Below are 13105 nucleotides of genomic sequence, written 5' to 3' on the forward strand. Positions count from 1 at the left end.
AAATGCTGAAAATAAGTTGTGTAGGATTTAATAAAATGTTCTATTACTTTGTTACCTATTAGGTTGTAGCACTTGTTTCACTTGCTAGGTACTGAAAATGTGTTATATAGATAGAGTGATAAAGTATTATATGTAAAACAAATATGAGACATTTAGTGCATCAGAGATCATTTATTTTCGCTAGCTGGAACTGCCGCATGATTTTTTTTACAGATAAAAAAAAAAGAAAAATATTAATACATTGCTCTTTTCAGTGACCTACTATTACTGATGCTTAATGAACCATTATTATTAAAAACATTACAGCTAGCAGTCAACCATTTTTCTACTCACCATCAATGTTAAGCATCATGTTCCACATGGCTGGACGTACAGATTGATGGAACCCAAACCAAACCTCGCGACCTCCTCCAAGCGGGTGATAGTAGCCTTCAGGGGGGGAGAAGAATGAGCGCCCTACTGGTGTATACCTGCAGAAGAGATTACATCTCTTGAGTATGCGCTAGGAATGGTCAGTTGACTTCACTGAAGATCATATGTCCAAGTAATGACAATATTGAATCAAGGAGTTGTGGTCCCTCACCTCATGGAAGCTAGATGCCTCATTGCTACATCTAGAGCTTGTACAGATTCCAGAGGAAGTTGAATTCGTCCATTCCCTAGGGCTTCATGTAACATCCTCCAGCTTACCACTGCCATCCATTTTATAGACACTTTAAAGATCCTGTCTTTCCCCTCTCCTGGGATTGTCACCTCAAAATCAACCTGTGGGGAAGATGGGTGATAATGAAAATTCCAGTTATGGTAATAGTTTTTAGTGGAAATGGGTGAGGCAAATATATTACTATTGCTGATATTGCTGCTCCAAGAGCACTGTTCTAAAAGTGCTATAATACGGTTTTTCAGGTTCAGGCCTCCTCCATTGTCAACATCTGTATTAAAGGAATACTATCGATTCACATATTTTTTTCCAATTGACACAGGAATTGTTTGAGAAGTGCTGCTAAGTACTGGTGTATACATTTTAGTAGCAACTTCTTTGTTTACTGTTATCAAAATACATTCAAACTTTACTGACGCCAAAACTGACGGCTGACTGAGCCATGAGGAGAGGGGAAATTCCCCTCACACTTGATCAATTAACTCCATGTGTAGCTCTGTGTGTGACAGAGAAGAGAGCTCCCAACAGCTGCAGCTCCTGTGTCCTGTGTTTCTGACTGACATGTCTGAAGAGAGCAGAGGAAATGTAACTAATTGTCACAGCTTTTTCATACTGTTTTTGCTTTCAGAGTTTGATATGTTTGATATTTGCTTTCTGTAGTCTGATATGCAACTCTGGCTGTGCATTGAAGCAGACACCACTTCTGCAGATGATTTGTCCCAATATAGCTGAATCCTACCCTCGATAAATTACAGCTTTTGCCTCTGATATTTAACATGAAAAGTAGGAAAATGTTTACACAGCTACTTAGACATTATTTGCACACTGTCATTTTAGAACACTTGGGTATCGATAGTATTCCTTTAAGGTGCCTCATACACTATGAGACATTCCTTGGCAGATCTGACCACGGTGATCAAATCTGCAGAACACTGATGTCCAAACATGCTGTCTTATAGCAATTCAGACTGATTTCTAGCAGATATCACCAATATTTCAAGCATGTTTTTGCTTGTTAATCGTGGGCAGGGCCGTATCCATGCTAGGGGGCCTAGAGCCAAATGCTGCTCTCCCTGGGTCCATATTCAGGGTATTAGTGCATCAAAGCGCTGACTCTCACCTTTCTAGCTGGTGCACTTCCTCCTGTGTGCTGCCCTCATCTCCCAGTAACCATAGTCATCCCATCACCGGTAGTGACCATGAGTGCATACATGCTGCACGTGTGTACATGGAGTCTAAAGTTTAATCTATTATCCACACGGTGCAGTGTCTGGACTAAAGTGGGTTGAAACACTTATTTTCAAATAATAAAAAAAGCCAATTTAACATTAATTTAAATGTATATAAACCCTTAAAGCGGAACTGTTGATACAAAATAAACACATTGTTTCACTTACCTGGGGCTTCCCCAAGCCCCCAGCAGCTGTCCTGTCCCGCACAGAGTCTCCGTTCCCCTGCCGCCGCTCGGTCCCGTACCTCGACTTGTAAGTCAAGGCCACCGCAGCCCTGCCAAGCGTATCCTTTCTTTGCGTTCCCCTCTGCAATAGCGAGGAATGCGAAGAAAGGATACGCGTGGCCAGAGCCACGCAGGCGCAGTGGCCCGGTGGCGAAACCGAAAGTCGTTGGGAGAACGGAGGCTCTTCGAGGAGCAGCGCAGGACAGGACGGCTGCTGGGGGCTTGGGGAAGCCCCAGGTAAGTGAAACAATGTGTTTATTTTGTATCTAGAGTTCCGCTTTAACTCCTCCCTTAAGTAGTAATTGCACATTCAGGAGTATACAACCTGACTGATGCTGCAGTCCCTTAGTGACCAATGCTAATTAGGAGGAAGTACCGTTTTCCTGACTACCCTAGCACTTCCCCCCCCCCCCACCCCCACCCCCCCTGTGAGATTTTTACCAACAAGTGAGGAGACACTGACTTTACTTGCCTTCTTGAAGATGGACACTCACTCAGGATTAATAGAAAGAAAAGAAAAATATTTACCATTGTGGCAGGCTTTGGAGATAGGCAAAGGTGTAAAGGTGTTACAAATAGAGTACATTTACTAGGAGGATGCCAAATATTTTTTATATACAGTATATATATTAATTATAGATACAGTTTCAACCCACTTTGAGGGTCTGTGCAAGGATGAGTAAGATGTTGCTGAATTGTGAAGCATTTTGAACCATATAAGAGCATTTGGTACGCAAATAGCAGTAAATGGAAGAATAAAAAAAAAAAAAAAAGGTTCAAATACCCTCTTTCTCTGAAATTAAGACATTCCCCGAAAGTAAGCCCGAGCAAGAATTTCAAGCATGCCTAAAACATAAGCCCTACCCCGAAAGTAAGCTATAGTGGGAGTAAGGGGAAAAAGTATGCCAACTTGTGTTATTACTGGAGTCAAGAGAGTCGCCGTACTTCTTCCCATGGGCTGAAGCTCCGGGACACAGCAGCATGGAGCTGGCAGAAAGAAGAGAATGCAGGGGTATATCGGAGGACACAGAGGACACCAGGAGGGCATGGGGGTCAGCAGAAGACATAGGAAGACACAAGAGGACAAGGGATAGAGGAGGACACGGGGACAGAGGGGGACACCAGGAAGAAACTAAAGGTACAAGGGGGACACAGGGGCAGACAAGAAGTGGATCCAACAGAGGAAGAGGTGGCACAGTGGGGAAGGCAGGAGGACACACAGCACAGGAACTTGTGTGTTCATAGAAATATAAGACATCTCCTGAAAATAATCCCTAGCACATGTTTTGGTGCAAAAATTAATATAACACATGGTCTTATTTTCGGAGAAACGTGGTACATGACAAATCTAAGCAATAGATTCTAAGATACCCATGTGTAAGCAAGCCTAAAATGTCAGATATTTTAAAATGCCTATGTGTAATACATCCTGACTGCTACAGTCACAGCAGGTTTACACATAGGCAATGTAAAAAGGCTGGGCATTTTATGCTTATTTACACACAGACATTTCAAAATGCCTCAAACAGATTTAGCAATTTAAGGCATTTTTATAGCGCTTCCATTTACTACTATGTACCTTCTCACTGTTAATCCCAGGCCAGACCATGAGAGATCTCAGAGATCATTCAGGTGAGTTATGTACATATACAGAATGTGCAGTACATATACGGACTAATGATTATGCTCTGTTTTGACAATCACTCTGTTAGTTAAAAAAAGTAAAGTACTCCATTCCATATTTGACATTCAGTGACAAATGCAAATATGCACCAACTTGAGCTGAAAATTATACCTTACCTTTTCATGACCAATGGGCAAAGCTGTAACTGTATAAATGTTCTTCTTTCCATCATAAACTGGTTTTCTGTCTCCAAAGATTTGGGGCTTGAAGTGCTGGACCATGTATTCTACAACTTCCCTAACAGAACAGAAAAATTAGATAAAGTAACATCTCTTAAAAAGAAGCGGGACACCAAAAAGCAAATGTTTGCATAAATGCAGTGTGAAAAAGGATACTGTACAAATATACATAAAGAAACCATCACTGCTGCATTCGTTCACTGATCAACCATCACTGATCATCCTTTCCTATAGGCATTCATGATTCACTACAAGCTGACCAACTACAAAGTGCTGCCCTACCCTCAACCACTTCCCATTCTTGGACGTGACTCATGTCCTAATATATCTCCCTAAAGATTCCAAGACGTGAGAGTCCCATCCTACAATTAATGCCGCTGCTGTGCTTGTGCACCAGCACTCTCACATGTGCCCCGTCGTTCCCGCATGTGCACTTATGTGCACCAGTTTAAAAGTGAATTATTGCTCTATAGCAGAAATCTTTCATTAAACATTTTTTAAAAAAAAAAAGTTTCAATAGACGGTGTCCCCTTAAATAATAAAATGTTGCACCAGTTGCACCAGTCCGGGTCCACTGCACATGCGCTGGCAGGGCACACCCCTCCTTTGCTGGGACTATTCTACACCTGCAACAAGGGTTACAACAGTGTCCATGGGGCTGGAGGAAACCCTAGTCAAGTATGAATTCTTTGCCTCCCTTCATCTCAGGTTCACTTTAAGGGGTGCAAACCCAGGAATGCGAAGAGGGGTTAAAGGGGAACTATAAAGAGAGGATTATTTTTTAAATTAAAAAACAAAAGGAAAGGGGTGTGTTATGAGGAAAAGAAAAAGAGATAAGCAAAAGAGAAAAAAAAAATCAGTGCCAGTGTAGTGCAGAAAGAAGAATGCCTCATGCAGCATGGGAAGAATCATATTTACTATTGGCATGCAGAGCTAGAGGTTTTTTTTTTATTCCATTAGTTGAAAACATGGCCCTTTATTCTTATATAGATACCAAAGTTTATCCAAATCACTTATGGCTGTATCACATTGAAAATCGCTGCGATTTTGCACAGAAGGTATAAGTGCGGGGATATCAGGCCTTAAATATCAGCAGCAAGAGGAACTTCATGTGATATCATTACCCTCAAGCCAGTGCATCTAAGGCTGAATATTAATCAGTCTTGGTTAAACATCACTGAGTGGGAGGGATTTTACCTTTTCAGCTGGATTTCCATTGGCTGCAAGACTACTTCTCTGAAAAACGGTTTTTGTTTTTTTATTCAGAAAAACTTGCCATTACCTTTACACTGCTGGCGAGTAAATTTCCACCTTATAGTTTCTCTTTAATGCTTCCTTTTATTAACCCTTTGCGAGTATGCATTGCATTATTCACCTTTAGTCCATTATATAAGGCGTAAAATACGTTTATTTTGAGTTAAAAATTGCTGCAAAGCTTAATGCTCAGAGCTTTAATGTCCCTTACCTATAAAAAAAAAAAAAATGAAAATAAGTCGGTATATTGTGATGACTAAGTAGGACTGACCAGATTAGAGCCGCTGTAAAGCAGCTGGTCAGTCTGCAGCAATCACCGCAGTAAAGCATGACTAAGGGCCCAGACACACTATAAGCGATTTTCGGAGTGCTTTTTGGCCATTAGAGCTTTATAAAAGACACTTCCATTAACTTACATCAAAACCACGTAAAATCACGGTAAAAAAAATAAAAAAAAAAAATCACACAATTTTACCACAATTTTAATGTAAGTCAATGGGAGCGTTTTTTTAAGAAGCTCTCCTAAAAGCTCTGATGGCCAAAAAGCGCTCAGAAAAGCGCTTATAGTGTGTCTGAGCCCTAAGGGACTCTGTTAGAGTTGCATGGCTTTGTACTTCAGCTGCTATCCCAAAGCAGTTACTTTATACAGAACAGTACATGGTTACTGTATATTACCTATTGACACGTCGGGGGCATTTGTCTGGCTTGATATCAACCTCGTAGTGGTAGACGTCTATCTTGGGAATGTCCACTTCAAAGTAGTTGGCAAGAAGTTTTATTGGCTTCCCAACTGTGCCAATGCCAGGCCGGCGTGGGGCTTGGAACACTTGCTGTAAAGGTGGTACATACCCACTTGGGGCTGTCATAAAAAAAAAAAAAAAAAAGAAAAAAAAAAATTAATTTTATTCTGCTTAATTTTATGGTAGAGGAGCAAGAAATAATTTAGCAATGTCAAACAGAGGTAAACTTAAATGTAAAACACATCATGAAATTATCACAAACAAAACCAGCCACTAAGCACACATATAAATAAAATAAATACTATATTTAGTAGGAAGTAAGAAAAAACAAATCTTCTGTGATTAAGATAGGTTAGGAAGTAGGCAATATCAGATAACGGTAAGACTAATTTCACACTGGTGGATTGCAGTCCATTGCGTTGGACAATATAACTGCATTGCTAACGAGATGCAATTATAAAATGTTCACATTAGCACATTACACATTGATTGCAGTGTGTTGCATAACGCGCACATTAACAGTCACAGTGAAGCATACTTTCTATGTCATTTATGCTTTATTGTATAAGGCCTGGTTCACATTAGCGTTCCCTGTCCGGATCCGCCTGATCGGATCCGGACCGTATACTGTACAAACGGAACGTACGTTCCGCATAGCAATGCAAAGTCTATGCGGACGTTCACATGCGTACGTTCCGTACAGAACGGAGCCGGATCGGATCTGGACTCCGGACACTTTTCCAACATGCGCTATTTTTCGGGTCCGGATCATCTGGCCCACGCACCCGGACCGGAGCCTGACTGCACCATCCGGAAATAGAAACCAATGGGAAACGGAAAGCACAGAACACACTGGCTACAAACACCTGACGTTCTACCCCACTTCCTATGCGTATTCTAGCGGCCATTTTGGATGGGGACACATGGGCAGCAGTGGAGCAGCAGTGACTAACGTGCTGGAGCAGTTTGGCAGTATGTCGGAGGTGGAGGTGAGGCCTAACCAGCGGAGGACCTGATTCTACAGGTGCACCAGGTGCACCTTCTGCTGATCCCAACAATTTTATTAGTAATTTCGCTGTTTTTACCACACGGATCCGGATGGCAGCCTGATACATTCCTGATGCAAACAGACCGGATCCGGATTGGAACCGTACGGTTCAGATCCGGATCAGGTCCTGATCCGATCTGGACCCGGTCCGTTTCCATGCCAAAACGCAAGTGTGAACGGGGCCTAAGTCACACCGCAGCATTACGTGCAAAGCAACTTTTCCCCTCCACTGTGAAGGTTGCTGAAAAGTTTGCTTGTGAAGTCCTGGTCATTTGCAGCAACCACAGCAACAGATTTTCTTTTCATGATTCCAGGACAGCTATGGTTTATCTACCCTTTGCCATTTCTAGTATTTCATGCGCAGGTCCTGTTCCTTTAAAATTTGCTGACCAGCTTTACTCTGCAGACCATTTATATAGCAAGGTGCTGATTGGGAGTGAGCATTTGTCTTCCCATGTGTATGTATTTCTTTTGGGTAGTAGTTGTGGGTGGTCTCTGTTAAAAATGACAACTTTCTTGAACCAGTGTTTTCTCATGACAATTGACTTCAGCGCATGGGGGGGGGGGGGGGGGGGGGATATTTTCGCATGCATGTCCATATTTGTCCACATATTTACTTATTTGTGGAAAAATGTGTTTTCTCATGTCATGCCCATGGACTTCAAATAATTTGTTGAAAATTAGTTTTCTCATGCCCATATACATTTTGGCAAACAAAAATGGCCATATATTCGCCCATTACTATTACTCATTAAGTTTTAAGACAGGAACTGAGAGAAGGCAGCAGCCAATCTGTTCATGTTAGATCAGATCACCTGACCTCTCCCTCTAGAGGTATCACTAGGTCACATGGCTGACTTTTGAAAAGGGAATTTCCCTGAAATAGCTGCCTCAAATTGAGAATTTAGTTAGCATGAGGTAGCGAATCCCCTTTATAATAGCACAAATAGAGAGGAAACACACACCTTTAGAAGTACTGTAAGGGTATTAAAAAACAATGCGTTTAACTTACCTGGGGCTTCTATTTTTTTTTAATACCTTACAGCACTCATTTAAAGCGGATCCGAGATGAAAAACTAACTATAACAAGTAACTTGTCTATATATCTTATCTAAAGTTTAGATAGTTTACACAGCATATCTAGCTGCAAACCGCTTCAAAAGTTTATGATAATTTATTCCTGTGATACAATGAGGTCAGCCATGCTCTGGTTGTCACACTGCCACAGGCTGAGGGCTGGAGATGCTATCAGCTTGCCTGTGTCTAGATTCAGTCCCATCTCCTCCTCCCCTCTGCCTCTGAAATCAATGGCTAGTAACCTCCTCCTGCCCAGACTGAGCTCCCATGAGCCCTTGCTACAGTGCCAAGGCACAAAAGGAGCTGTGGGTGAGGCCTGTTTAGTTTATAAAGAATTAAAGTATTAAAACACAAACAAAAAAAAAAAAAGTATTTGGCTTGAGGAATGCCCTATAAACTATATGAAAGTAACACAATTATGCAAGGAGTAAAAGTTTAACTCTGATCCACTTTAAAGGATACCAGAGCTGAAAACATTAAGAGAAACAGGGGGGGCAGGCATGTATGGGGAGCTGTCCTGGTGGCCACCACTCCCCCGTTCTCCTGTGTCTCTCTCCTTTCTTACCTAAAGCATTTCTGGGTCGCGCCGCAGTCGGGCATCAGTACACAGATGCTGGCCTGGTTGTGCGTGTCCTGCACGTCCTATTGCACTGCAACTTTGTTGAAAATTTGCATCACACCTTGACAGTATGCTGCTTCCATACAGTGAGGTATACAGGCCCATTCAAGTATGCATCACTTCCAATGTAAACACGCATGCGGTAAGTTACTACATTGGAACCCACCGTGCTGCACTTCATTGCATTTACGTTTGTTCAGTGCAACATGATGCAACTGCCATAGTGTGAATGGGCCTTAAAGATTTGCATGTAATTGATCTTTTTTTAGCTGGATACAAATGTATTTAATAACTGTGAGGAGTGCCAAAGGGAGTGCTACTAATTATGGACTAAGGCCCAGTGCACACCAAAACCGCTAGCAGATCCGCAATACGCTAGCGGTTTTGGGAGCTGATTTCAGAGCGATTCTAGGTATGTTTAGAGAGGTTTTCTAAACATACCTAGCGGTTTTGGGTGCGTTTTTGTGTAGCAGATTACACATATTGTTACAGTAAAAGCTGTTACTGAACAGCTTCTGTAACAAAAATGCCTGGCAAACCGCTCTAAAGTAGCGTTTTTCAGAGCGGTTTGCGTTTTTCCTATACTTTACATTGAGGACGAAACGCTTCCGAAAACCGCAAACGTGCAGCAGGAGGCGCGTTTGCGGCTTGGCAAAAACCTCAAACCGCCGGTGTGCACCATCCCATTGCAATCCATTAGCCAAGCGTTTTTCCAGGCGGATGCAGCCGGCGGATCGCTCCAAAAACCGCTCGGTGTGCACTAGGCCTTAGGCCTGGTGCACACCAGAGGAGTTTTTCTGAGCGTTTTGAGTTTTTAAATCTGCTGCTAATGTTATCCTATATGTCTGTGCACACTGGAGCAATGAGGTTTTGTAAAAAGCCCCATAGCATTACATTGGGAAGAGCTTTTAGAGGTTTCAAAAGCTCTTCCCAATGTAATGCTATGGGGTTTTTTACAAAACCTCATTGCTCCAGTGTGCACAGACATATAGGATAATATTAGCAGCAGATTTTAAAAACTCAAAACGCTCAGAAAAACTCCTTTGGTGTGCACCAGGCCTTAGGGCTGGTGCACACCAAAACCCGCTAGCAGATCCGCAAAACGCTAGCAGATTTTTAAACGCTTTTTTTTATTTTTATGAGGCGTTTTGCTAGCGTTTTGCGGATTGCTGCTGCGGTTTTCAGTATAGTAGATTTCATATATTGTTACAGTAAAGCTGTTACTGAACAGCTTCTGTAACAAAAACGCCTGCAAAACCGCTCTGAACAGGCGTTTTTCAGAGCGGTTTGCGTTTTTCCTATACTTAACATTGAGGCAGAAACGTATCCGAAATCCAAAAAATGCCTCACCCAGGCATTTTTCGTTTCTGCAAAACGCCTGCCGCTCTGGTGTGCACCACCCTATTGAGATACATTGACCAAGCAGATCCGCAGCCGCAAGCGGATCTGAAAACGCCCAAAAAGCCGCTCGGTGTGCACCAGCCCTTAGAGTGTTCAGACTTCTGCATATCACAATTACTACAGTATTGGATTTATTCCTAGGTCCTGAAGGAAACCGTAAGGCATCATTCACACCTAAAAACAAAAATGCCAGCATTTGTGCGTTTTTTTGCCCTCCCGCCGCTCCACTGAGCGCTGCTATTCTGGTAAAAGTGCTTTTCCAGCGGTCTTGTAATTCACTCCCTGGCGCAAGTCAGGAAGTGAACTCTTTGACCTGGAAAATAATAAATACAATGTATTTATCCTTAAAAACGCGAACGTAATCGCCGCACAAAGCGATTTTGTGAGAGTTTGTGTTTTTCCTATACCTTCCATTGAGGCAAAATCACCCCACAAAAAAATGGTACAGGCACCACTTTTCTGCACGCACAGCGCACAAACCGCGCTGATATGAACCTTTTCATAGAGATTTATTGCACAAGCGTTTTGTGGACGATTTTAAAGCAAGGAAGGAAGTAGCCGGCACCATCCAGTATAAATGCTCTTTTATTCTTCAATTTCCATAACAGCCATTATTGCAACGTTTCAGAGTAACAACAACTCCTTTTTCAAATGCTGACATACAGCCTAGCTTGAAAAAGGAGTTGTTGTTACTCTGAAAAGTTGCAATAATGGCTGTTATGGAAATTGAAGAATAAAAGAGCATTTATACTGGATGGTGCCGGCTACTTCCTTCCTTGCATTATATTGTCCCAGAAGTGCTGCCAGGTCCAAGCTACGGCACATCATCTATTTAAATCAAGAGTGGTGCTTCACTACCCTTGTGGACGATTTTTAAAAAAATCGCCTGCGCTTAAAAAAGGCAGAAAACGCCCCTGGTGTGAACGAGCCCTAACTGTACAGTAACATTTGCAAGCAAACATGCTGTTACACACTCACCCCTACATCAGCACATTATTGCATAGTATTTCATTCAATAAAGTAACATAGCCAATGTCAGTGTTGTTCAAGCCGATAGCAGCATTTTTCCATTGCTTTTTTCTTATGACCAGAAGTAACTTGTACAGCTGTCTGCGGGTGTTCAGTTCTCTCAATATTTTCCCATGGATTTCAGGGTTGAACTAGAAAAACCCCAGCAAACCCTCTTCCTCCACCCCCTTGAGAGTTTATACACTGAATTCCTGAGGTGGGGGCAGATCAGGACCAGATAAAAGACAAAAAGAATCCAAAGCAGCATCCCCACAGTGCAAGGGAATGATTATAACAGTAGAATATTAAACCCCAATCTTTGATATAGGAGTTAATAATGGTCACAAACTCAATATATTTCTGATAAGAAATATCAACGGTTTTCACACCTGCGCATAGCTGTGAAGAAACATTTCAGTTGCTTTATTATGCATAAAGCAGTTGCCATGGTAAACTATGCAAATATTTAGAAAACAAAAAAAATTAATAAAAATGATAGTTCATTCTCCACAGTTAATATATTAAACAGTAATGGGGGGAAAAAATTGTTTGATTCTTTGAAATTTATACTCAGACTAAGCGGCATGTTATGTCAGTCACAGAGAAGAGGCTCAGATTGGGACAGAGTCAAAAGGGCACAGTCTTAGGGAGCATGTCAGCAGGACGGGTTACTTTGCAAACCGTGACGAAAATTGGGGTTACGTTGTGCAGCGCACATAGCATCATAGCAATCATGTGACCCCCAACAAGACAAGTTCAACAATCATGAGGCCCCCAATAAGACAAATTCAGCAATCACGAGGCCCCCAACAAGACGAATTCAGCAATCATGAGGCCCCAACAGGACAAATTCAGCAATCTTGAGGCCACCAACAAGACGAATTCAGCAAACTTGAGGCCACCTAACAAATCATGAGGCCCCCAACAAGACAAATTAAGCAATCTTGAGGCACCCATAAAATCACGAGGATCCCAACAAATCATGAGGCCCCCAACAAGACAAATTCAGCAATCATGAGGCATCCAACAAGACAAATTCAGTAACCATGAAGCCCCCAACAAGACAAATTCAGCAGTCATGAGGCACATAAATAGACAGCATTTCACATAAATAGGCAGAATGTCCCCTTAATATGGTAGACACCTCTCAACTGGCTTCTGAATTCTCTACTGGCTGCTGTGCCTGGCTGGACTGGCAATACTGTTTTTGGCTGGTTTGGGGATGTTGTGTGGGCTGAAAGGCCTGGCAGTGATGCTGTGGGCCTGGCTGGCGGCGATGCTGGGCTGGTTGAAGTAAATAGCGGCCTAACTGGTGGTGATGCTGTGGCCTTTTTGACAGTGATTCTGGGCAGCCGGGGTGTGAAAATCCCAGTAACTGAGCAGACTGTGAAATACTCAGACCGGCCCATCTGGCACAAACAACCATGCCACGCTCAAAATTGCTTAAATCACCTTTCTTTCCCATTCTGACATTCAGTTTGGAGTTCAGGAGATTGTCTTGACCAGGACCACACCCCTAAATGCATTGAAGCAACTGCCATGTGATTGGTTGATTAGATAACTGCATTAATGAGAAATTGAATAGGTGTTCCTAATAATCCTTTAGGTGAGTGTATATGCATATTCCATTAATAGTGGTTTATAGATTTTGAGCGCAATGTACATATCTGTATATACAAATATGTACATGGCCTACAGAAATCTAGTTTCACATCTTCCTTCCTAATGTAGCCAAACAGTAAACATTTAAAGGGAAACTGAAGTGAAAATAAAAAAAACTTATGCTATAATGAATTGTATGTGTAGTACAGCTTAAGGTGGCCACTAATGATACAATTTACAATTGATTCTGAAGAATTCTTCATATGAACGATCGTAAATAAAAGTTTGGGACCACTAATGGACAAAAATCACATTAATGTAATAAATCAATTTCAGTTCAATCCATCAATCTGATCGGATTGGTTAGAAGATTTTA

At 42.0% G+C, this 13105-nt stretch overlaps 1 protein-coding gene across 1 annotated transcript in view; it reads right to left on the minus strand.

The window, feature by feature from the left end:
* Positions 1–13105, minus strand: part of LOC137546527 (protein argonaute-1) — an 83209-nt gene that overhangs the window by 37742 nt on the left and 32362 nt on the right. Inside the window, exons 2-5 of the mRNA XM_068269092.1 lie at positions 5910–6093; positions 3918–4038; positions 584–765; positions 334–470 (exon numbers count right to left, since the gene is read on the minus strand). Of these exons, the coding sequence (XP_068125193.1) occupies positions 334–470; positions 584–765; positions 3918–4038; positions 5910–6093 (624 nt within the window). The remainder of the gene's footprint in view (positions 1–333; positions 471–583; positions 766–3917; positions 4039–5909; positions 6094–13105) is intronic.

This window comes from Hyperolius riggenbachi, chromosome 2, assembly GCF_040937935.1.
Source record: "Hyperolius riggenbachi isolate aHypRig1 chromosome 2, aHypRig1.pri, whole genome shotgun sequence".
NCBI classification, from domain to species: Eukaryota; Metazoa; Chordata; class Amphibia; order Anura; family Hyperoliidae; genus Hyperolius; species Hyperolius riggenbachi.